This window comes from Megalopta genalis, chromosome 2 (genome assembly GCF_051020955.1).
Source record: "Megalopta genalis isolate 19385.01 chromosome 2, iyMegGena1_principal, whole genome shotgun sequence".
Lineage (NCBI taxonomy): Eukaryota > Metazoa > Arthropoda > Insecta > Hymenoptera > Halictidae > Megalopta > Megalopta genalis.
Genome location: NC_135014.1, coordinates 17,419,738 through 17,442,874, shown reverse-complemented (window position 1 = coordinate 17,442,874; position 23,137 = coordinate 17,419,738). Strand labels below are relative to the sequence as shown.

The 23,137-nt window shown below is 34.4% G+C and overlaps 5 protein-coding genes across 12 annotated transcripts; 1 reads left to right on the top strand and 4 right to left on the bottom strand.

Annotated features, from left to right (window-relative positions):
- The first annotated feature begins 254 nt into the window (after positions 1-254).
- PSR (bifunctional arginine demethylase and lysyl-hydroxylase PSR) lies at positions 255-2,788 on the top strand. Its single transcript, XM_033468455.2, has 6 exons — positions 255-687; positions 1,185-1,390; positions 1,482-1,764; positions 1,847-2,202; positions 2,299-2,534; positions 2,626-2,788. The coding sequence occupies exons 1-6, from the start codon at positions 615-617 to the stop codon at positions 2,651-2,653; spliced, it is 1,182 nt and encodes a 393-aa protein (XP_033324346.1). The 5' UTR covers positions 255-614; the 3' UTR covers positions 2,654-2,788.
- On the bottom strand, positions 2,551-12,415 carry Klp31E (kinesin-like protein 31E). Of its 4 annotated transcripts, XM_033468443.2 has the most exons (17): positions 12,014-12,414; positions 11,003-11,121; positions 10,305-10,689; positions 9,785-10,231; positions 9,590-9,698; positions 9,304-9,507; positions 8,926-9,224; positions 8,601-8,844; positions 7,625-8,526; positions 7,188-7,540; positions 6,900-7,088; positions 6,714-6,833; positions 5,532-5,700; positions 5,362-5,467; positions 4,749-5,288; positions 4,395-4,665; positions 2,551-3,306 (listed from the first exon to the last, which is right to left on the bottom strand). In XM_033468443.2, the coding sequence occupies exons 3-17, from the start codon at positions 10,653-10,655 to the stop codon at positions 3,228-3,230; spliced, it is 4,383 nt and encodes a 1,460-aa protein (XP_033324334.1). In that variant the 5' UTR covers positions 10,656-10,689; positions 11,003-11,121; positions 12,014-12,414; the 3' UTR covers positions 2,551-3,227. The 4 variants fall into 4 exon arrangements, 3 of the variants coding, with proteins under 3 accessions (XP_033324334.1, XP_033324333.1, XP_033324332.1); XM_033468442.2 differs by lacking the exon at positions 11,003-11,121 and having other exon boundaries at positions 2,551-4,135; positions 12,014-12,415; XM_033468441.2 differs by lacking the exon at positions 11,003-11,121.
- An 869-nt stretch (positions 12,416-13,284) lies between these two features.
- AIMP3 (aaRS-interacting multifunctional protein 3) lies at positions 13,285-14,195 on the bottom strand. The gene is made up of 4 exons (XM_033468456.2): positions 14,034-14,195; positions 13,730-13,933; positions 13,544-13,639; positions 13,285-13,446 (listed from the first exon to the last, which is right to left on the bottom strand). Exons 1-4 carry the CDS (start codon positions 14,115-14,117, stop codon positions 13,315-13,317), a joined length of 516 nt encoding a protein of 171 aa, XP_033324347.2. The 5' UTR covers positions 14,118-14,195; the 3' UTR covers positions 13,285-13,314.
- Positions 14,196-14,433: 238 nt separating this feature from the next.
- On the bottom strand, positions 14,434-17,793 carry ras (Inosine-5'-monophosphate dehydrogenase ras). The gene is made up of 2 exons (XM_033468451.2): positions 17,280-17,793; positions 14,434-16,766 (listed from the first exon to the last, which is right to left on the bottom strand). The coding sequence occupies exons 1-2, from the start codon at positions 17,604-17,606 to the stop codon at positions 15,522-15,524; spliced, it is 1,572 nt and encodes a 523-aa protein (XP_033324342.2). The 5' UTR covers positions 17,607-17,793; the 3' UTR covers positions 14,434-15,521.
- A 1,295-nt stretch (positions 17,794-19,088) lies between these two features.
- LOC117219348 (uncharacterized) lies at positions 19,089-22,836 on the bottom strand. 5 transcript variants are annotated; one of them, XM_033468444.2, is made up of 11 exons: positions 22,699-22,836; positions 22,575-22,629; positions 22,360-22,503; positions 22,176-22,295; positions 21,989-22,105; positions 21,835-21,907; positions 21,533-21,766; positions 19,928-21,474; positions 19,634-19,848; positions 19,377-19,567; positions 19,089-19,284 (listed from the first exon to the last, which is right to left on the bottom strand). In XM_033468444.2, the coding sequence occupies exons 1-11, from the start codon at positions 22,760-22,762 to the stop codon at positions 19,252-19,254; spliced, it is 2,793 nt and encodes a 930-aa protein (XP_033324335.2). In that variant the 5' UTR covers positions 22,763-22,836; the 3' UTR covers positions 19,089-19,251. The 5 variants fall into 5 exon arrangements, with proteins under 5 accessions (XP_033324335.2, XP_033324339.2, XP_033324338.2 ...); XM_033468448.2 differs by having other exon boundaries at positions 19,403-19,567; XM_033468447.2 differs by having other exon boundaries at positions 21,560-21,766.
- Between the last annotated feature and the right edge of the window lie 301 nt (positions 22,837-23,137).

Here is a 23,137-nt window from a genome sequence, read left to right as displayed (position 1 = left end):
ACAATTTTATTACTATGTATTCGCAACTAGAAGTTCTATTAAATTTAGAAATATAGATTTAATCATATCGTTGAATTCATTTCATCGATATTTTGATGATACCTGTATTACCCACTGTGCGATAAATATGCTTGATAAGTACATATATCGATATCGATATTTCTAGAAGCGCAAAGCGCAATTACGTTTTCAGTATGACCTATTGGTAGGACATGGTATTTGTCACGTAGGCAATCGCAAGCAATCGTATACAAGACTCAGCGCCTCTGTAGATGACACACAGAACTTTCAATACTACACAATTGAGACCGTAGTGTCACCGTAATCACGAGGAAAAGTGTACGGAACGCCGGATGCACGATCGATGAAGGTTTCAAATATGAGATCGAAATAAAAGAATTCGTGTATTTGCAGACCATTAACAGAAAAATGGTGCCTGCTAAATGTTCTTCAAATATATGAAATCATCGGCCAATGTTTTGATACACCACACGGAATTTATATGAACTAAAGAGTACAGTTACCGTTGAATGACGTGTTGCGCATATTTCTCGTTTGTAAATTGTAAATATATTGTAACTAGGTTAATTAGGTAATATAACGAACGTGTAGCCATGGCCGAGGATCTGAAATTAGACCACCGTGCAAAAAAACGAATCAAAGAGGTTAAACGGAAGGCAAGGCCAGGTAAACACGTCATAACCTAACTTTCTAACCTGTACGTTGACGTGATAATGGGCGTAGAATTAATTGTAACAAACAACTGTTCTTCACGATTTATTTTATATTGATAGTATGACTAGAAGTAATTGTGACACCGTTTGTCTTCTCGTGACGCTCGTCGTTATATACTGAATTTGGAAAATGCGACACAAGACCGAAACTGTCTTTGCCGACCTTGGATGATGTAACTCCAAATTTACTGAAAGTATCACGATAACATATATGTAACACTGTAACATGACGTGCTTACAAGTAAATAGTTTATCGTTTCAATCTTATGTATAACGATCAATCGATTTTTTTATCATGTAATGTCAGTAAATAAGTAAACAAATTTGGATGTTCATGAGACTTTCAATGTTATATGCTTATAGAGCTTTTACATTTGTGTTCTTAACGTGTCTCTACCCAAGCATTGGAACATTGTTTTTCTTACTTCCAAAACAAATCCATTCTTATAGAACTTGGAGATAAAGCAGCATGGACTCAACATGGCTACAATAAAAAGTTCGAGTCCTTCTGGAATGTTAACGATAACGTAGATCGCATTGATGAATCCAAAGTATCTACAGAAGAATTTATAGAGAAATACGAGAAACCCTACAAGCCTGTGATAATTCAAGGTGTTCAAAATGGCTGGAAAGCCCAATGCAAATGGACTATAGAGGTTCATAAGTAGTAATGCTCAACTCATATTATTCAAAAACAAGATGCTTTGTAGAAATCTATTGACAATATTATTTTCTATTGAACTATAGAGATTAGTAAAGAAGTACAGGAATCAAAAGTTTAAATGTGGAGAAGACAATGAGGGATATAGTGTTAAGATGAAGATGAAGTACTATGTACGTTATATGCTTAATAATGAAGATGATTCACCTTTGTACATCTTTGATAGTTCCTTTGGTGAACATCCTAGACGAAAAAAATTGTTAGAAGATTATGTTATTCCTATATACTTTCGTGATGATCTTTTCCAATATGCTGGGGAACATCGAAGGCCACCATATCGTTGGTTTGTTATGGGACCAGCCAGGTCTGGTGGGTATTATTATTACACTTAACAGTTTGAGAGAATTGTAATTCATTGTTGCATAACATTAATTAATGAACATAATCACAGGTACAGGTATTCATATAGATCCATTAGGGACCAGTGCATGGAATGCACTAATTTCAGGACATAAACGGTGGTGCCTCTTTCCTACTCACACTCCTAGAGAACTTCTCAAGGTGTCTGCACCCGAGGGTGGTAAACAGAGGGACGAAGCTATCACGTGGTTTTCCATTATCTATCCTCGCACAAAGTTATCCACCTGGCCACAGGATTGTTTGCCAATCGAGATTTTACAAAATCCTGGTGAAACAGTGTTCGTTCCTGGTGGTTGGTGGCATGTTGTTTTAAATCTTGATGAAACTATAGCGGTTACACAAAACTTTTGTTCTCGTACCAATTTTCCAGTGGTATGGCATAAAACGGTAAATATTTGGATCTTAAATATGTCCGTAAAATATAACTGATTATTTTTAAAGCTTATCAGAAAATGTTTTTAATTGTTTATAATTATATTCTAGGTACGAGGAAGACCAAAATTGTCACGTAAATGGTTAAAAGTACTCAGGGATAAAGAACCAGAACTGGCAGCTCTAGCAGAAACAATAGACGTGAAAGAAGACACAGGTGTTGCTAGTGATTCTTCTAGTGGTTCATCAAGTAGTTCTTCGAGCAGTAGCAGTAGTAGTCAATCCGAAGATGAGAGCGCTGATGACAGCGGTCAAGAATCATTGACGGCACACAAAAAGAAGAAGAGGTATATAATACCCATATTTCGTGTTGTTATTAATCCATTTATTCATTCATAATTATAAACATAGATATAATACTGTTTTTAAATTTTTTAGAAGAAAACTAAATAACAGCCAACCCTGACAATATCAAGCATTTGGGACCTACAGAGACCTCAGACTGTACAGTATTAACCAACAATTATTGTTTGTACTAAGAATAAATATAATTATTACCACCTTCATGTTCATAATAAAATAAATGCTAGATAATACCAAAGTTATTCTTATTAAGTAAATTCGTTAAAATCCTATGCTTAGGCGGTTCACGATAATGCACATAATCTTTGCTGAACTTTTATTTTAAACTGTTACATCTTTGGATTAGGTAATATTTTTATTTAACATAGAAAAGATCTGCTGGTTCATCGTTTAAAATTCATTCACTTATAAATTCTATTCTTATTCGAAGCCTATATGCAAAAAGGCAGTAAACGCGCGCGAAACTTAGAAGTTAAAACGAAAAACATTTAGAAAACAAGAACACACTATTTACGTTCAGGAACATAAAAATATCGATATTAATGTCTCAGCAAGCAACAAGTCAGGTGCATTATCACTCTTAGACACTGGTTATTCATTGTTTTTGTAATAAATTAACAAATAAATAGAAAAAAATATGTAGTTACGAAATAAATACGAATATTTAAATAAATGTATTAGCTTTTCAATGAGTTGCTTCTCTGGAAAGTTCTTGCGTCTCTCTTATAGTAGCTCCATAGTCTCACCGTTCCGTCACTTCACGTTGACACGGTGACCATGCAAAGCACCATATTGGAGTGTAAACAACATAGAAGCAAAGTATAAAAAAATTAAATTAAACTCACGTTCAATAGATCTAGAAGTTTGTGAATTATTACGAGGATATTATCTCCAACTAGTTCATTCAATTAAACACAAAACATTTTTTACATACAGATACATTCATAACTGCAATCACACTATCAATGACTTACAAACTGGCATTAGTTACGTTTCAAAAAGCAGTATTTCATACACACAGTTTTGATAGAAATGGAAATGAGTAGAGTAGGATAGTAGATGTTAGAGCGGAACTTTAAATCTGTGCTGTTTCTTAACAAGATATACATACTCTATTCTATCAATTATTAATAGTAAGTATAGGCGGAAATGGAAAACAAATTATAAATGTAAATGTGTAATTCACATTTACGACTTTTAGGTTGCATAGTTTTGTTATTGCATCAAATGACAAATTTGAAGAATACTTAAATATATAAATGCAATAAGGAATAAAATGTTTCGAGTATGCAAAAATCATGTAGATGAAGAAACCAAATATTAAATAGTAAAATAATGAGATAGCTTCATTTGCTGTTATTCGTAGCCGTCAGTTAGGTAATTATTTTCAATGACGACAAACATGTTAACATCTTGAGAACTACAAAATGTAATTAAACAAACATGCGCGCATTACCACATTAACAATCTATAAATGCAAAATAAGTATATACAGCAATATAAAAAAATAAGTTAAAGGGAAACTGCGGAAATGGACATGGATATTGAGGGATCAGGGACACGCCACAGCTTCACCTCTCCAGAGCTGCAACCAACATTCAAGATGTTATTCTATTCAAGAAAGTATTTACAGACACTGAACCCAAGCAGACATTGTATAAAATCTAAATTGTTGCGTATGCTTCGGATCAGTTGAATGAAAATAATGACACTGTCCAACATCGATTTTGCGTTTCAATAATCAATGAGCGACTCTTATAGCGTAACAAAATCCATAAGAATCGCCTATTGGATATTGAAGTTAAAATTTATCGAACAGTGCAAAGTTAATGAAATATACTTACTTGCTCGCAGTAAAAACATGCTGCTGATTAGTTATCACAGCATTGATAGCGGATCCGTGTGCCCGAACTTCTCCAATTGGTGCACACTCCCCACCTTGTTCCTTTGGTACAGACCACGCCTTTAGAACTCCTCCTCGACAACCTGAGACCATGATAGTTCCGCTATTAATCATGCATAATCCCAAAATCCAATCTTTGTGTGCATTGTTCAGTGATTGAACTAGTTCCATTTTATGTAGATCCCAACGTTTAATGCACATATCTCTTGAGCCTGCAATAGAGGGCAGTTTTGTACTCTTTCCTTTTAAATAAGATGATAACTGATAAATGGAAACTAAAAATAATGGAAAGTACCAGAGAAAAGTGTAGAATCGCACGCGGTTAAACACTGAACTCCATCGTAATGTGGTGGTGCCAAACACACTGACTGACCAGACATATTAGGCTCAACAAGCGATATCAAATGATCCTTACTACCAGCTATCACTCTACCATCATTCGCAACAGCCAGGCACATTACTGCAGCCGTATGAGGCGTACCCAATCTTCCTATGTGCGTCAATTTTCTAAGATCCCATACTCTAACTTTGTCACTAGCTGCAGCGTACAGTTCTTGTTCATCAAGACTAAGTACCAAATCGTTGATAGCAGTTTCACCCATTGGAAGTTGAGTTGATAATGCAATTTGTCCACTTTGAGCTTGGCCAGATGAGAACAAAGTTTTTATGCAATTGTTGGCTGCTCTTAAATCCCAAACTTTTACATAGGCAGAAGATACGCTGAATAACAAGTTCTGTACTGGTGAGTACTTTACTGCAACAACGTTGTTAGGATGACCAATTAACGTGAGATTTTCAATTCCGGTTCTTAAGTCCCATACTTTTACAGTTCGATCTGAAAGTATTACATTGTAACTCGTAGAAAAAAGATTTTCAGAAATTTGTATGGATTACTTTGAAGCTTATACCTTTTGATCCACTAAATAATAGATCTTCGGTCGCGCATATAGCTAGAACGGCTTTACTATGCCCCTCTGCTACGTGAGTACATTGCAAAACGGCTCTCGGTGGCGTCTGAAAAGTTTGATAACTTGTTATGACCACCTAACAAACTTTGTTGGACTTTTATTACTTTTACCTTGCCTTGGCATTGGGAAATGATGCCTTTCATAGGCTGTGGGTATGTCGACGCTGGTTGCCTACTCGCTGTCAGTCTGGAGAATACATTTTCTTCCCTACTGTTGAATCGGCGATAAGTGGTCGGTGATCCAGGAGGTGATGACACATCTGTATGTGCTACCTGTTCCCTAGTTGAGGGTTTGTTATGTTAGCGTGTTAGTTAGCCGGGTTCTTGGCAATTCTAATCCAGGCTAAGTTATCTTGGTTCGATAGAAATAATTTTGGATCATGCAAGTGCACTAAGACAGAATGATAAATCGTTTTAATTAGTGAAAACATCAATCAATGGTAAGTGTATTAATGCTTGTAATTTTTTGTATTATCAAATATATTAATACAAAAAACTACTGAATATTAATCAGATATTATTAAACATACATTATGGTTCATTAAATGAGGTAGTAAAATAATTTTAACAAACAATGATCCACTGAGGGGTCTTCGTGTGTATTGCCGTAGTACAGTGCACGTTAAATAATTGTGTGTTTATTTATTAACTGACATGTATACAAAATATCTGCTTACATATATACAAACTTTATCGACTTTCTTACGAAGCTTTGTGACATTTATACATATTTATACTGCAAATGCATAGAAATATATATAAATATAATACAATGAATTGTACTTTGTTAGGTCAAACTTATTAAAACACTTAGAATAATAATTGTAAAACAATATCATAATTGTTAGCAATTTGCCCAAGAATGAAAAAAATTTTAAAATAAATTTTAAACATTATATCAACTTTTGTGCAAATTATATACTTCTGCTTAACATAATTTGTTTGAGTTAGTAATCTTACTTAAAAATTTATTGACTTAAAACTTAACTATTTGAATTTTCCTTGTGCAAATTATAAAACAATTTTATTAATAGTGAAGAAATATATTAGCTTTTTGAATATTTCCTTTGTACTGCGATGCGTGCGACAAAGCTGTGTCGCAATAATCTGACTTTTTTTGGCTACAGTTCAAGTATAATTTTTTGGTGAAGGCACCGATAAATGCACTTGTTTTAAATGATACACATCTTTTTTTAAGGAAAAAATTTTGCCAGTAGTGCGTAGAACAGAGCATCAAGACAAAGATATGTAAGAAATACAAATATAAAGATGTGCTGCAGAGTTATCACTCACATGGAGCCTCCACCAGGATGCAATGGTCGTCGGAGCGGCCTTGGTGATGTACTATCACGTCGACTTAAAGTCGGAGATCCTCCAGTAATATTGTGCTGACTTCTTGTCAATACCAAACCTCTAAACAACGAGAATATAGATATTATCTACTTACAAGCTTAACTGTTTGTAAGAATTTATACTCACTTTAAACTACCTGGCGCACTAGGTACCCTGGTAAGTGGATGATTATAGTTCTGACTTTGTTCTTCTGTCTTTATATTGTCTGGATTTGCTTGCACTCCGTAAAGAAGTTCTTGAGGTTGTGTAGTTCTTCGTCTAACTTTATTGTTACGTTGTCTTTCCTCTCCCATTATAACTTGACTATAACTTTCGCTGATATTTCAAATTACAATGAAAATATTAATAATATACAATTTTCGATACACATACATTGATATTAGTGTATTAATCAAGACATGTTAAGTAGCTTACATGTCCGGTGAGGAGCTCCTCGAACTTGGAGGGCTGTAGTTCATCGTATTATTGTGATGGTTATTCGTAAGGGATAGAAGATCTCTGTCCCTCAATACATGCTCCAATAACTGATGCTGCACATCGCTTTCCTGTGCAACTTGGTTCAGCCGTGATTCCATGTCTCGTACCTCAAGTTGCTTCTGAGCTGCAACACAACTTTGTTCCACAGTGAAAGCCAGCATTCTTTGCAGTAAGTATTGAGCTTCATCCACTGTTTGAACTGTTGATATGAGAGCTTCAACTCCTGGTTCACCCTCTGTTTCTCCATCACCCACTTCCATCATATCTCGTTGGCATTCGGATATGCTATCCTGTGAAGAACACAGTACACAGTACTACACTATCTTGAAGAACACAGTAGAAACATACTACGCAATACAAGAAAAAATACTCACCTGCAAATAACTAATTTTACTTTTTACATTATCAATCTCTTCGTCAACGTCACTTGGATCTCCTCTTTTGCTTGTTAAATCATTCCTGAGTTTCTGAAGCTTCTCAAGCTCTCTGCCTAGTTCCTCGCGTTCCTGAAGGAGTCTTTCCATTTCTCTCTCAGTTTCTGCAGCCGCCTGTTTAGCCAATGCTTGTTTCGCGATTGTTCTTTCAAACGTCTGCCATCTTTGCTTCAACGCTTTCGGATTAATCGGTTTAGGTGGCGCTCGACCTGCTACCTTCTGACTGAGACCTCTGTCTCGTTTTCTGAGCGCAGTAACCTCTTCTTGTTTACGTCTCAACACCACCTCTTTCATCCTTTTATCAGCTTCCAGAGTTCTAATCATGTTTGCATTCTTTCTGCTTTCTTTACGCAATTGAGCGATTTCTCTATTCCGCCTCAACTCATTCTCCTTGTGTCTTTGAGCCTCTTCTCTCATTTTATTCAACAGCTTCACTTTAGCTCTCTTCATTTCTGCAAGTTCGTTTCGCAATCCTCTTAATCTATTCTCGTTTTGAGACTGACTCTTTAGTAGTCTCGCGTGCTCCTTTTTAGCAGACTGTAAGAGTCGCATTTCTTTTTGCATCGCGGTCAGTTTCTTCTCGTACTCGTCACGCAGTTTCTTTACTTTTTCCGTCGGCGGTGTTGGTTGTTGTTGCAGAGAATTCAACACTTTGTCCCTTTCTTCTTGCGTGTCTTTAATACGAGCTTGCAATTGCGCGAGTTTATCCTCGTAATGCTGTTTCATAGTTTGTAGTCGCCGCTGAGAGAGTTCTAACTCCTGAATTAACCGCTGCTTCATATCTATATCCGATGTTAGAGCCTCTAACTCACGACCCATAGCTGCCTCCTCTTCGTCTTCTTCTACAAAACATTGCATGGCTATTACGAATGTGTTCATTCAAATACTGCTATTTTGATAGCTTCTGGATTTATACCTTTTCTATCAGAATCATCATCGGAATCATCTTCGCTCGCAGAGTCTTGGACAACCTCTGCATCATCGCCTTCTCCTTCCTCACTCACCTTATTGGCAGTATTGCCACTATACGCTTGCTGCTCTTTTAGTGCAGACAGCGTTTCAATTTCCTTCTGTAATTCTTTTTTGGCGTCATTTAATACTGATGTAGAATCATTTTGAAATACATATCCAGAGTCACCATAAGGATTTGCTGCATTAACCTACATAAAGGTAACAATTATATCACAAAATGACTAGTCATATACTATATTCAAATACGTTAATTATAAATTTGAATGTACCTGCAATTGCCGTTTTTTTAATTGTTGGTACATAGCTTCTGCTTCCAAGAGACGGGCTCTTAGTTCCTCTATTTCTTGAACATATCCTTGTACCAAGCTTGTAACTTCACCATTTCCACCTGATGATATCCACTTACCAGCAGCTTTTTCTGTTAGAAGAAGAACGTTCTTCGCAGTTAATGCTTCAACAGTCTCTGAAAGAGCTTTGACTCTAGTACGTAGACTTTGTAGCTCACTGTTCAACATTTGATTTTCATGCCAAGCATCGTTGACACCATCTTCACCAACAACTCTTTTGCCTAAGGGAACACATATTAGATTAGGGTCAACATATAATAATTTTATATATTTTAATTATTTCATGTCCTGTGCAAACACCTTGTCTATACTCCATTAATTCTAACTGAAGTTGTTGTATCTCTCTTCTTAAAGAAGCTATAGTTCTCGAGCTCATGTCTTGATTAATTGTAACTTTGTTCTTTATATTTCTTGCTCTATTTGCATACTTTAATGTGCTTAGAGTTTCCATGAAATCTCTGTCACTTGGTGACACACAGGCTATCATAACAGTCTGACTATTCCCTGGAAATATAAAGCATAATTATAAAAATATCAGAAAGGTGCTCATGTTATGTAGCACATCTTGTATAGTAGGTATTGTTACCTCCAAGAGAATCTTGAAGTAGCCTAGTCAATTTAGAATCTCTATATGGTACATGTAAAGCTTTCTTTGTTTTGTCACCGAGTGCTGAAATCACATTACCCAAAGCCAACTATAATTAAAAAAAAAATAATAGTTATTCAAATTGAAGATATTATTTCTTTTAAATGAGAGCTATCTAAGCCATCTAAATCATACCAGTCCACAATTTATAGATATTCCCTCTTTCGCTCTATCTCCTGTAGCACCAGTTCTTTTTAATCTTTCTGAGCCAGCTAAATCTACAAAATGAAATTTTGCAGTTAAAGTTTCAAACTCGTTTGCTGGTTCCGTTCCGCTTGTGTCGATATCAGCATCCGGATCTTCAACTTTAACGCATCTTTGCTGCCTTATGTGTAAGGTAAATATTGCGTGTGATCTCGACGACTGAGTATTCATTTGTGTGGACCCAGTTGTGCGCGATAATGCTCCTAATCGTAAATAGTCTAGCGCTTGTTCCAAACTAGTTACAATTCGTGGTTCAACACCAGCTAAGTGAATGTTGCCAGAAGTGTCTTCATGAATGCGGGCCCCACCTCTTGGTCCACCTGGTTCCAACAGATCTTTCAAGTCTTCATTATACAATTCCAAAAATTGTGCAGTAACCTATTGGAAAATTAATATGAATTATAGTATTGACAATGTTTTAAATAAAAAATTAATAGAGACTGTTACACACCTTAAATTCAGGAGGCATTTGTGCACGTTCCCTAGCATGCTGTTGCTTCTCTGCTATTCCATCAAACAGATGCTTAATTGCTCTAGGAATAATGCCAATAACAGATTCCTCAACTTCTACATCAAAACCAGTACCCATTGTGTAAGTTTTGCCAGAACCAGTCTGACCATAAGCTAGAACTGTTGCATTGTATCCATCTAAAGCACCTTCTATCAATCGTGCAACACATGTGTCATAAATTGTGCCTTGTCCAAAACCAGTATCAAAAACATAATCGTATGTGAAGGCCTTGTCTGGTCCAAGAAAGACCTGGGGTTCTCCTGGAGGTACTTGAGTACATATCCTACACATGTCAATCACTTCACGTGCTACCTGAGGCCTTATTCTGCAATTAAGAACAAAGCATTGATTTATATAGTTGAAATAGTATTTTAATTTCAATTATAAATCAATAAAATGTTACTTTATTTAAATAATTATTTTATTTCAGGAATATAGATCATTTTATCGTAATTTCAAAAAGATCAAATTTCGAAAATATTTGAATTAATACTGCGATATGCATAACACAATTAAGCTATTAATATTTTCAATTCAAAATTTTTTTTCGAAATATTGATAAATATTAATAAATTATTGATTTTGCTTTCGGACAGATTTAATCATACAACATCTTATTATTCATAACTTATACATACGAAGCACAATCGACCGGTGTAGCTATACGAGAGAGTATTATATCATTTATTACGTGGGAGATATTGCAGGCTCTGGACTGTATGCATCAGCTGTTTATAGAGTGTCATTCACGGAAACCCTGCGAGAATCACTCAAAGGTAAAAAAGAAAGGACACACAACGCGAGATAAACAAAAACAGATACAAACAGGTGCAAAAAAATGCAAACAAACAGATATTACGAGATCACGCAAAAACGAAGGGGAATGTGGTGGGAGGTAAAAAATTCATTCATCGGGAATCGGGATATGCGTACATTATACAACCGGTAATGATGCCTACGCACCTGACTCTTTAAAAGGAGATATTATGTGATTGAAGTTTGCAACGAGCTACTGCGCAGAGAAAACATACCGATCAAATAATAGTAATATACTTTATCACAAAATACAATAGCTCGGAATATAAGACCGAAGACGAAGATAAAAATTTGATTGCGGTGATCTAATTTGGATGTCAATATTCAGAGCTAATAACCAGCGACTTCGATCTGAATAACCGTGTATAAACGTCGCAATCCGCATAATTATTTTGCTACGGCTACGGGAAACCCGGAACCGTTTCAAAATTACGAAACGGTCTAGATAGTAGAATTTTCTAAAATCGTGAAAGTGTGACACGAGCCGATACGTTTCACAATTCTAATTATTGAACTGGTAAAAACGGTGGTATCGGTGCAAAAACGTACCAAAAAACAAGGGACTAGATAAGATATACCGGGCAAACATGTCCAGACAGTATGTAAATCGACATGAAATAGAATGATAATTAAAAAGCAAATCGTCACATTTTGAATTCGAATGATATTTCGCGGCAATCCCTAGATTATAATTAACCGAATATTGCTGGCGGTAGAAGCTGTCACCGCGGAAAAAAGTATTAGTCCGCGATAATGCGGCCTGGTCGATGGAGGAACGTCTTTCTTTCAAATTTGTTAAAAACAAGCAGAACTAAGTTATTCGTGATACTTACCGTACGGCGACGCGTACACTAGTGTCATCAGCCATCTCGACGTCGTTGATTGTGCAATTCTTTAAGACGTGACAGCGTTTGAGACTTCGACGAGGAAACGAACAAAAACCTAGTACGATTAGGCCAAAATAATTAGGCGATGGTTAGAATTTCTCGATGCGCGAGTAACCTGAATGCGCACGCGTTATTATTTGCGGTGCCCGTGAAAATTTCGCATTTTTTGTCGTGAACGCGCGCACAGACGACCGTGAAATCCACTCAAACATCTCTAATACTCATAACGAAAGGAAAATCGCTATCCTAGTGTCGCGTTGGTCCAAGCATCCAAGGACTACACAGATCTTGGACTGAAACTGAAATCAGTCGTGACGGACATCTTTGATTCTTTACGGTAAAAATGGCGGTTTAACGTCATCTGTCGATAACTACAGGAAGTGCAACAACGCAATCGATCGATTGTTACCGACCAGTAATTTTTCTCATTATTGGTAAGGAAACTGAAAATTTTTGGGCGATCTTTCAAAGTGCACTTAAAAATGTAACAACTGAATTTGTATGTGAACTTTACCGCATTCGTAAACGGAAATAAATTTTGCACTGCAGCATCAGAAGCATGACGAAACAATAAATGTTTATCTAAATCTGTAATTAGTTACATTAATATGCATTAAATAGTCATCAACATAAATTTAATTTATTCCGTGCCGAGCCGTTTTTGCTCGACTCTTCATTTTGGCCATTTGATAGTGTGTAATTATTAATTATTGCATATATAAGAATGAAACAAACGGTTTATGACCAATTCTTTTAGTGAAAATTAATACTTCGTCCTAAAATTGTTATAAAATATCTTTTTAGCGCATTAAATAAATATGTAAGCGTCTACCACCTAGTGATACGCGTGGCTTGTAACATGTAAATAATCTACTTACACACTTTATTTTTATTAAGTATATAAAGTTTTGTTGCATGCTATTTTTTTCATCTTCGCTTCTATTGTTGTTAGAAGCTGATAAATGTTAAATGCTCAATACAGCTCTTAATTATTTGAAAGAGAATTTGTAACAATAACATTGTCCAGAAAATTGTAACTTTTTTCATGTTTTAATACAAAGTAAACTGCATTAATTTTTCGGGATATTTCTTCAATTATTCAAAAAATTAAGAATCTAAGAAAAATTCTTATTGAATGAAAAAGCTATAACATGTAATAAATTTAGTAATAAAATAGAGAGAAAAGAAGAGGAAGGTCAAATTTGTTGGGCAGTTAATTAATCCATGATTGCACATATATTTCAAATTCATAAGAATAAATGTAACAGATAAAAGGAAATCATATCTAATTGTTGCCTTAACTTTTTCTCTTGTTGCATGTTATCAAACCACCTTGACACATGCACATACTGAGCCTTTTCCTGGTAAGTCAATTTTTGCTGCAACAAAAAGAAGAAGGTTAAATAGATTAGATTGATCTGTGTAATCTACTAAGGATTCCTGTCCTACATATTATATAGTGCTTATTTCTATTACCATTATTGAGTGTAGGACATAATACAATGTTATGTCAGCAATAGTTTTCTTTGTGCCAGTTAGGTATGTGTTGTCTCTCAGAGCAATATTTAGTTCCTATGTCAATAAAATATTTAACAAGCTTGCACTTTATACAACTTCTATTCTCTTTCATTATAGTTACATAAATAGGCGGATCAATATTACCTGTAAAATCCTCTTCGTGTTAGCGAGAGTATCAGCATAATTAATACAAACTACAGCATACTCAAGCCATTGACGTGATAAAGCTTCCTCCTCACTGTTACTGCCAAGTATTTCAGGGCATTTAGAATTCTTGATCAATGATTGAATTATCGTGCCAAATCCTTCAGTTGTTTTATTAGACGTTTGTTCCGTGCTAACAACTACCTAAAAAAAGAAAAATCAAATGAAATCGTTTATGAAACGATGTATAATATGAGTCGCTTCTAAGATTCAAAAACAATTTTTGTAAAAATCTATTATTCACATTTTCATGCATTTCTGACTGTACTGGTGATACGTCTAAGTAATTTGAAATCTTTTCTAAACATTGAACGTTACATAGAACCATGGTTGCAAATTTTATCTACACCTAGCTTCTGTACTTTTTGTATTCGTCTACGACGGTTGTAGGTTATGTTTGAAAAATGTTAGGTTATGTTTACAATGAGCGCGAAATTTGAATTAAAATATATAATCAAAGAAAACTACGTAGTAGAGACTAAATAACAGTCTTATAATCTTACTATTAATTGAGACAACCTTGGATAAGGACGTAGAAAACTACGTAGTAGGTACCAAATAATAGTCTTACATATTATTATTCATTGAGATAACCTTGACTAAGGAATACACATTAGATAATTATAATGATGAAACGCAATAGATACTTTTCAACGTTAGTAATGGGTTTATTTCAAATATACAATTTATTTTAACAATACCAGTATAAAATTTCGGAGTTATAGATAATAAAAGATTGGAGTAATATACTTTCATTAATCAGTGTATTAAAAATTACAAAATTAATTGACTTAGTTTAAATATTTGGACCTAAGTCTGTTATTTTGAAAAGATAGTTCATGTTAAATGAAGATCATAAAAATATATTTTAATAGTTTACATTAAAAGAACATGATAAATTAATGTAGAAATCTAGGAAACTGGTTTATTTTTATTGTTCTATGGTGTAGTAGGAATGAATATTCAGCTAAAAAGTAATTATCCTGATGAACTATCTACTTTTTAATGATCCCACAGTTTGGCATTTCTTCTTTTTGCTATATTTGTTTACATGCTAATGTTATATTTCTCTTGCCGCATTATGAATATTCAAAAAGTAGTTTTCTTATAAGATTTAAAGACTTTCATTAGGATTTCATTAGAAATTTTAATTAGCAATTTTAGAGGCTCCTTAATAATTATACATTTTTTGAAGTATAAATCAGGTACAGTGAATGCAGCAAGAAAAAATATCTTGATACTGTACAGTTACAATTTGTTTTTGCATAGAGTAGTAGCTGTAGTATTATGTAATTTGTAAACTGAATATGTGACAATTTTTTGAAACATTCGAGACAGTAGGTAACTTAAATTCTTTATAGAATTTCATACTTCCATAGATAGTGTACTTTCTCCAAAAATAAATCGCGTACTATTTCCTGTACACATGTATATGTACGAAATACATACTCATACTTCAAACAAAGTCATGTAAGTACACGGTAAAACATTTTATACATAGAATTCTAGTTAAAATTAAAAATGAAGTGTGTTATGTATAATAATCATAAAATACATTTCACTTGTCCACTATTAAGAAAGGACTTTCCTTTTGCTAAAATATGAATAGTCTGGCTTCTGGTAAACAATTTCATAACATCATACAATTCGACAACCAGTTCTTCAAAATTGACAAATTATATGCAATTAAATGCAGGTACCTTTTCAAGTTGCTCATGTAATATCTACCTAATTAAAACAGTCGTTTTTCATATGAAAAAAGACCATGAACATTTCCCTCTTGCTGAGCAGAATGTGTTCTCCTTTCAAATTTCAAATCCCCACTGTACATCATGGTTCGTAAAGCAGAAATAGATCTAGCTCCTATATCTTGACATCCATGTTTAATTCCACATTGCAAATAAGGCAAGAATTTTAAAACAGTTCCTTTGTCTACTATTGAACCACTAACACCTTGGGCTACCTTCATTTTGTCCATTTCGTTATGGAAATATCTATCCATTGCAGAACCATGTGCATCTTTTCTATTCATGGCTTCCAAAGAACCCATTCCTCTGTACTTTTTAAGACGCACACCATCGCTAAAGAAATATTCACCTGGCGCTTCCGAAGTTCCAGCCAACAAAGATCCCATCATAACAGTACTAGCCCCCAAACTTAGGCCTTTAATGATGTGACCAATGGATTGAATGCCACCATCTGCTATAACGGGTACTCCAAATCTTCTTGCGTACTCCGAGACTTTATATACAGCAGTTGCTTGAGGTCTACCAACAGCCATAACTTCCTGAGTTATGCAAATAGAGCCAGAGCCCATTCCAACACGTAAGGCATCAGCACCAGCTTCTATAAGATTTTTAGCTTGTGAAGTAGTTACAACATTTCCAGCAATCACTTGCAACTCAGGATATTCTGACTTAATGTACTTAATCATGTCAATCTGGTATTTAGAATTGCCCTGAGAGGAATCCAGAACAATTACATCAACACCTGCTACAGCAAGAAGTTGCAACCTCTGTTTATCAGAATTACGTGTGCCAATGGCCGCACCAACTAACAATTGTTTATTTTCATCTTTACTAGCATTTGGGTAACTCCGATTTTTCTTCAGATCAGTCCTTGCCATCAGAGATACTAGTTCTCCTTTGTCGTTAACAATCGGAAGCTTTCCCTTCTTAGATTTCTCAAGGATTACATTTGCTTCTTGCAGCGTTACACCAGCAGTTGCTGTGATCAAATTCTCTAATTTTGTCATAATTGTTTCTAATTTTGTTAACTGCTGATTTGGAGAACTCTCTAAAAAGTCAATATCCCTAGATGTGACAATACCCAACAATTTACCCCCAACTTTGCCCGTATCTGTGATAGGGACACCACAAAAACCATGCTCAGACTTGACATTCAAAACATCACTGACTGTATGATGAGGTGACAGAACAACTGGGTCTCTAATGAATCCATGTTTATACTTTTTCACCTAGAAGCACAGTTGAAAAGAAATGTCTACTATGCAATACTAATAGTATACGAAATTCAAACAATTCTAATGTTTACAAGGTCTATTTTTATCTCTTCCCACGTACAAAAAGGTAGACATAAACAAGATTAAAATAAATGCACTAATAACATAATGGAAGCTGTTTTACAAAGAGATTTTCGTTATTACAACATAAACAATTACGTTAGCAATTAACATTTTTAATCGGTGAACGACGGTCAACAATTAATATTTATAATCTGTAATCGCGACTACATTTATTGATCGATTGGATCAATCGTAATATTTTATGGTTAATTATTTTTAATCGTTAGTGTGAATCGTACAATTACGTTAGCAATGTTAACCAATGTTACACGATTAATGCCGAGTTCTGAAACCGGTATTCGCATATGACTACGAAACGAAGACGCGGTAGACAAAATGGTATGGGAGTATTGCGCGGTCATTGCAGAAGAAACGGAAAACAATTTGAATTTAAATAGAATATACCTTGTGCACCTCGTTGGATTGGTACTCAGGTGTGCAATTGTGATGTATAATACCGATTCCGCCGCAAAGTGCCATGGCAATAGCCATATCGGATTCTGTAACTGTGTCCATGGGAGATGAAACAAGCGGTGCCTTGAGGAGAATTCTCTTGGTCAAAGGCGACACTAATTCAACTTCGTCGGCGGTAAAGTCTATGTAGCCCGGTAAAATAATGAAATCGTTGTACGTGAGACCGTCACCGTTGGCAAACAATTGTGTTGCTGAAAGTCCGTCATCCGGTAATGGTACGTCCGCCGGTTTCGTATTGCCGATCATATAGTCTGCCATTCTGTACGATTTTTTAATTATTTCGGGTCTTTCTTTTGAAAATTCGTTAAAATTATAATTGATAAACGCAACTAGCGTACGAGTGAATCGCCGCTCACGTTCTTTTGGCACAAATGTTTCGACGGCAATTCCACCGTAGTTACCCGCTCGGAATCACCAGGCGAAATGACCGAAATCAACGTGCGTACAGTGCCTTTGTAGTGTGCGGGTAAATTATGTTTCCGTTTCTCGTACACTGATGACGCTGCTATCGTTTGTGGTTTGATAGTGCGATGTCAGGTGGCTACCATGAAGTTGTTGATAATCGCAAGTTCTGTAAATGATAATGACCTCCCATCCCTCAGCGTTTTGTTCGCTCCGTTCAAGAGTAAAGGAAGCTATTTTATCCTTGCTGTCATTGGTTGGTAATTTGTACGGTAATAATAATGGTACATGTTCAGTCATGCCTTATACCATAATAAGCATTTTTATCCCCGCCATTTTAATGCGCATCCAGGCCGCGTAGTTGCTTTAGAAAGAGAATGGGAGATGATCGAGAGAGACGGAACGAAACCAGCGGGCTCTACGCGTGAGAAATCTAGGCCGTTTCACTTTACCGTGGTTTGCAGTTTCACTCTTTTCGCGCATCCGTACGCCTGGCGCGTACTTAAAGTACAAGTCGAATATCGCGCCAAGCGTTTCAGATGGAGAGCCAGGCAAACAAATGCGCGAATAAAGTGAGACCGCAGGCATGGTAAAGTGAGACAAACTACATTGTCGGTGTAACTTGTTTCGCTTGTGGTTGGGCTGATGTCATACTCTCTTTCTCTCTCACCACTTCCCCTCTTTGTCTAAAACTGTGAGGGCAGCACTGTTTAGCCGTGAAGCGTCAACCAATCAGAGGAGAAGCAATTTCTCTACCTGCTTCATAATTTTAAGCTGGTCCCCCCCGTCTTGGTTTACTACGATGAGGCATTACTGTATGTAAGCAGTCACTTTGGTTTTGTCTTCTTCCCTCATTAACTTCTTTCTTTCTCTTGAAGACCTACACACTAACACTGCTGATTGCACAATGGAACAGTGGGGAGAGAAATACGCACACAGTTATGAAGGTCACTTTAATTGATTGATAAGAAGCGTTTACTGCATTTAAATAACTGCATTTAAATGTCTCCCTTACTGACTCAATTTGGTAAAATTGTATTGAAAGTACTAATTTCAAATGGTGATAGTAATAGGTATCGATTCTAAATAAAGTAGTGAATTTTATTACTCTAAGAAATTTCCAACAATTGTTATCAGAAAATTTAAAATTTAAAAATTATCGCCATCTTTCACAAAACTTTCTGAATGTAAATGACATTCAATTTATAGTAAATGCTTTATTTTGAATAAATGAGGCAAAGAATTTTAATATCGTTGAGGAGGGTTTATAATATAATTATATATATATATATATCATATATATCAATAAGAATTGACTGGGTGATGATTAAAGATAAATTATCTTAAAAGACAATTTTAATTGTAAATAAATACAAAAATCCAGGTACACGGGTGCAAATGCAATTATAAAAACATGTGTCTGTTATAAAAACGGATATCAACTTATATCAATAAAATCATAGTTTTTAAGCTTCAGCATGGCACGATGATCATCGCTAATTTATACGATATTGTTGCATTTTTTACATGCAGGCTAAAAATTATATAAAATTATGTAATGTTTGATATGATTAGTGTAATTTGCTGAAAGCATACATATTATTATAGTTTTATTTTTATTCTTACTGGGAAGAAAAAAATTTGTTTTATACCACTGAAGATGCCACCAAATGCTTCTTTGAACGATGATAAAATATAATCCATTATGAATTCTAAGTAGCTCAAATTTTCATAATCATCGTACACTTCGTAATTGAAGTAGTCATACAACATTGGTAAAAATATTATTAAGATATACATCATGCCACCAAAAAAGACTAGAAATTATGTATATCAATTATTAAATATACATGTATTGTAAATGATAGTAACCCGATACTCACTGATGGATTTAAGTTCTAAATATTGTCTATCATTTTCACTTGCTTTTTGATATTTTACTTTTTGAAATACTGTTTCACCATTATTAATCCAGTCTGGAATCACATTATTTTTACTTGTAGTTTGTGTGTCAACCAAGGGATCGGTTGGTGACTTTATATTTCCATTTAGATATAACTGACTTGTTTTCACAATATTTGGTTGAAGTTTTGCGTCTCTGAAAGCCATAAATCATTAATTACTTAATCAAATACACCATTTTTTATTGGGAAAACTTAAGTTTTTGTATAACTTACAATGCTTTATTAATCACGCTAGACAGAGCCGAACATTGTTGCAATGTTTGGAATTCAGGGTTCAAGTTTAATTGTTTCTGAAAACTCTTATCATATACTTCATTTGACTTTTCATTCGTAACTTCTGGTATATCCATTGTTAATTTATGCAAGTATTGTGATTCTATACTGTTCGTATTTTTTATTTTGTGCTTCAATTTATTGTAATACTCCCAATAACTTTTATTCAATAATTCCTGGGTTTTGGGTGGAATACCTTTTGGACTTTCGACTGTATCATTTGTATTCGATCTTGGAGATATTTCACATTTGCGACACGGCTTTATGTTCTGATCACTTTGAAAAAAACTTTGCTCGACGGGATTTAAGTTGCTCTCCACTTGTGCAATTGCACGGTTCTCTTGGATGGATAATTTAGCATTGGAATGATGATCAATCTTTTTTATCCTGTGACTATTATGTTTTTGAATATTTGTTTGGCTACATCTATATTTATTAGATTGGCAATTGGGCCATGCTGACGTGTAATCAGAATCCACTAACGCAGAGTGAGAATTTTTCTGAAAATAGAATCTTGCTTTTCTAGAAAGTTTTCTAGGTGCTATCTTCTGCTTGAATGTTATGTGAGGCTCAGAGCTTCTATAAAGTTTCTTTGTACACTCATTTCTTGAAGAAGTTAAATTTTGTTCTGATTTATTTCTCGCTTTTGTTTCATGATTGCATTTCTTATGTTCCTGGTGTGACTGATCTTGAACAGAAATACCTTTATTTGATTGAATACAATCGTTTTTTTCTTTTGATGTAACATTTGATTTTTCATAATCGCATGAATTAATCTTGTGATGTTTTGTTGCAAGCTTATTCGCATCATTAGGTTCTTTCTTTTTAACGTTCTTCAAAAAAATAAACTCAGAGTCTGTTGTTTCCCCTCCACTCGTATTACACATATACTTTTTTATGCTTGCATGTTGCAACATACTATTGTGAAATTTCCCTTTAATTATGTTAGGAATATAATATTCAGAATCACTAGATTCTTGCAGTTTTTTATGTACCTTTGAACTCTCTAGTTTTTTAGATAAATGTGTAATGTTTTTCCTATTTTCACTGGCTACAGTATTTTGTACTTTTAATGCATCTTTTGCCTTACTATCACTAGTATGTTTTTCTCCAGATATGACTTTTTCGGCTTCTAAAACTAATGGTTTGTGTGTGTCTTTCGCTTCGTCCAATGATGTTTGCTGAATTTGATTTATAGATTTATTATCAGAAGCATGCACACCGTGTTCTACTTCTTCTTTTAATGGAAATGCAATTAAAGTTTCATTTTTCTGTTTGGAATTAGACGGACATTGTTGCATTGCACTGCTAGCCTCTGCAGCAGGTATTGGAATTGGAATGTTTTTGTAAGTGAGTATCGGAACCTGCACATTATAGAACTGTTTCAAACATTCTTGAGGTACAGTGATCGTGTCAAGTTGTATTGCATTTAAAGGATGCGGTTGTACTTTTGGGTCCATCACGAAAAGCAATTGACCATTATTTTCCTAAACGTATTAAAATAGTAAGGAAATTTATCTTTAATGTTAACAAAACGATGCATACTTGCACTTGTAAAGAAGTTACATCCACCTGTACATTTGCGTCATTCATCGATGTCCTCGATTGATGTTCGTTGCAACTTATACTTTTCATAAATTCAATCTTGTCTACAAATTCAGTTTTATCACTTTTCTGTAAAATATTATTCACATTCTTCCGTTGCTTCAGCATTGATTCTTCATTGCTATTTATATTCCTACTTGCTTTAGAATTCTTATATTGTCCTGATGATAGCTCCTTATGCATTTAATATTGATAAAATATTGTTAAAATTTATTAATACTCGTTAAGTGTATTTTGCTTACCAGTTTCGCATTTGGATCTTTAATTTTGCTTGTATCATATAATTCCTGTTTTTCCAATACTTGCATTTGATATCTATATTGACAAATTCATTACTGCATAAAAATTATCATACATAATAATAATAGGATATTCTCAATTAAAAATTATATGTACTGATTAATGTTCCTCTCTGGCGCTATTTTCGTCATTTTTTCATTGTCTAAAGTCTCCATGTCTCCTTGGTTTATTCTCGTCTCTGGTAGATCGTGGTTCCTTTTAATAGTTTTAACTCTGATAAAAAAGAAATATAAGTAGCTTTTTAAATTAATTATACTTAGTAAGTAGAGGGAAAACAAGATACTTTTTGAACCGAGGATCGACATAGCCAGGGAGTCTTTTTAATGTGTGTGAGCTTGAAGTATTTCTTTGATAATTAAAAGAAGAATATGCACTATCCTTTGTCACTGCAGATTTAGGAGATCTAAAATTTTGAATATACAAGTTCATTTATCTCAAATTTTAAAAAATATAAAATTAATACTTACTGATTTAATGGTGTTTGGACTATAGTACGACTTCTTCTTGGTGATCCAGTTAAAGTGATTATACATGGAGGTTCAACAGTATCGCTGAAATCGTCAACTATTTTGCGTTGTGGTATTTTTGGCCATGATGGATCAGCTGGTATGCTGAAAATATTTAAAATGATAGAAAACATGTTCTTCCATTATCATTAGAGACTTAATTTAACAAACTATACCGCAATGATCCTGCGTTGCACTTTTGTGGATGTGGTAACAAGTTTTCACTATTTACTAAAATGACACATGCGATTTTAGTATCATATTGTTAGTAGAAACTATAAGCAGATTGGATTCTGTTACCTTTTATGTTCAACTGAAGTGCATTTCGTTTATCTTGATATGCCATATTGAAGCAGTCAAACATTTCAAATCATTCTGGTTTTTTGTTCAATACATTTGTCCAAATACTTTACAAACTAACTATTTAAATGATTAATGGTATAAAAAAGCAAAAATTGTACAGGTTTGACGTTAATTTCATGTTATATAAAATACTTGGATTATACTTCAAGTTGAATCACACTTGTTTTCCTGGAGTCAAATGTTCTGAGTACCATACAATGAAAAATAGCTGGTATTGAAACAAATTTCTTTTTATTTGCAATAAGAGTTCTCTGTACAAAAGGAGCTAAGGTGTTATTGTGATCAGTCATTTTTATTAATGACATATATATTTATATAATATGTATATAATTATAATCTTAATTTTAAAATATTGTATGTACAATAAATATACAAC

Excerpts from the sequence above, each read along its gene's own strand:
- Klp31E (XM_033468441.2), bottom strand. The coding sequence starts at position 12,048 with ATGGCTGATGACACTAGTGTACGCGTCGCCGTACG. Across the intron at positions 9,508-9,589 it reads ACTTCAAGATTCTCTTGGAG|GGAATAGTCAGACTGTTATG; the intron begins GTAACAATACCT and ends TTATATTTCCAG. Across the intron at positions 5,289-5,361 it reads ATTATTTAGTGGATCAAAAG|ATCGAACTGTAAAAGTATGG; the intron begins GTATAAGCTTCA and ends TAATACTTTCAG.
- ras (XM_033468451.2), bottom strand. The coding sequence starts at position 17,606 with ATGGCAGACTATATGATCGGCAATACGAAACCGGCGGACGTACCATTA. Across the intron at positions 16,767-17,279 it reads AATCCAACGAGGTGCACAAG|GTGAAAAAGTATAAACATGG; the intron begins GTATATTCTATT and ends CTGTGCTTCTAG.
- LOC117219348 (XM_033468444.2), bottom strand. The coding sequence starts at position 22,762 with ATGTTTGACTGCTTCAATATGGCATATCAAGATAAACGAAATGCACTT. Across the intron at positions 22,630-22,698 it reads ACTTCAGTTGAACATAAAAG|TAAATAGTGAAAACTTGTTA; the intron begins GTAACAGAATCC and ends GTGTCATTTTAG. Across the intron at positions 22,296-22,359 it reads GTCCAAACACCATTAAATCA|ATCTCCTAAATCTGCAGTGA; the intron begins GTAAGTATTAAT and ends TCAAAATTTTAG.
- PSR (XM_033468455.2), top strand. The coding sequence starts at position 615 with ATGGCCGAGGATCTGAAATTAGACCACCGTGCAAAAAAACGAATCAAA. Across the intron at positions 688-1,184 it reads TAAACGGAAGGCAAGGCCAG|AACTTGGAGATAAAGCAGCA; the intron begins GTAAACACGTCA and ends CCATTCTTATAG. Across the intron at positions 1,391-1,481 it reads AATGCAAATGGACTATAGAG|AGATTAGTAAAGAAGTACAG; the intron begins GTTCATAAGTAG and ends ATTGAACTATAG.
- AIMP3 (XM_033468456.2), bottom strand. The coding sequence starts at position 14,117 with ATGGTTCTATGTAACGTTCAATGTTTAGAAAAGATTTCAAATTACTTA. Across the intron at positions 13,640-13,729 it reads ACACGAAGAGGATTTTACAG|GAACTAAATATTGCTCTGAG; the intron begins GTAATATTGATC and ends TTATTGACATAG. Across the intron at positions 13,447-13,543 it reads ATGTCCTACACTCAATAATG|CAAAAATTGACTTACCAGGA; the intron begins GTAATAGAAATA and ends TTTTTGTTGCAG.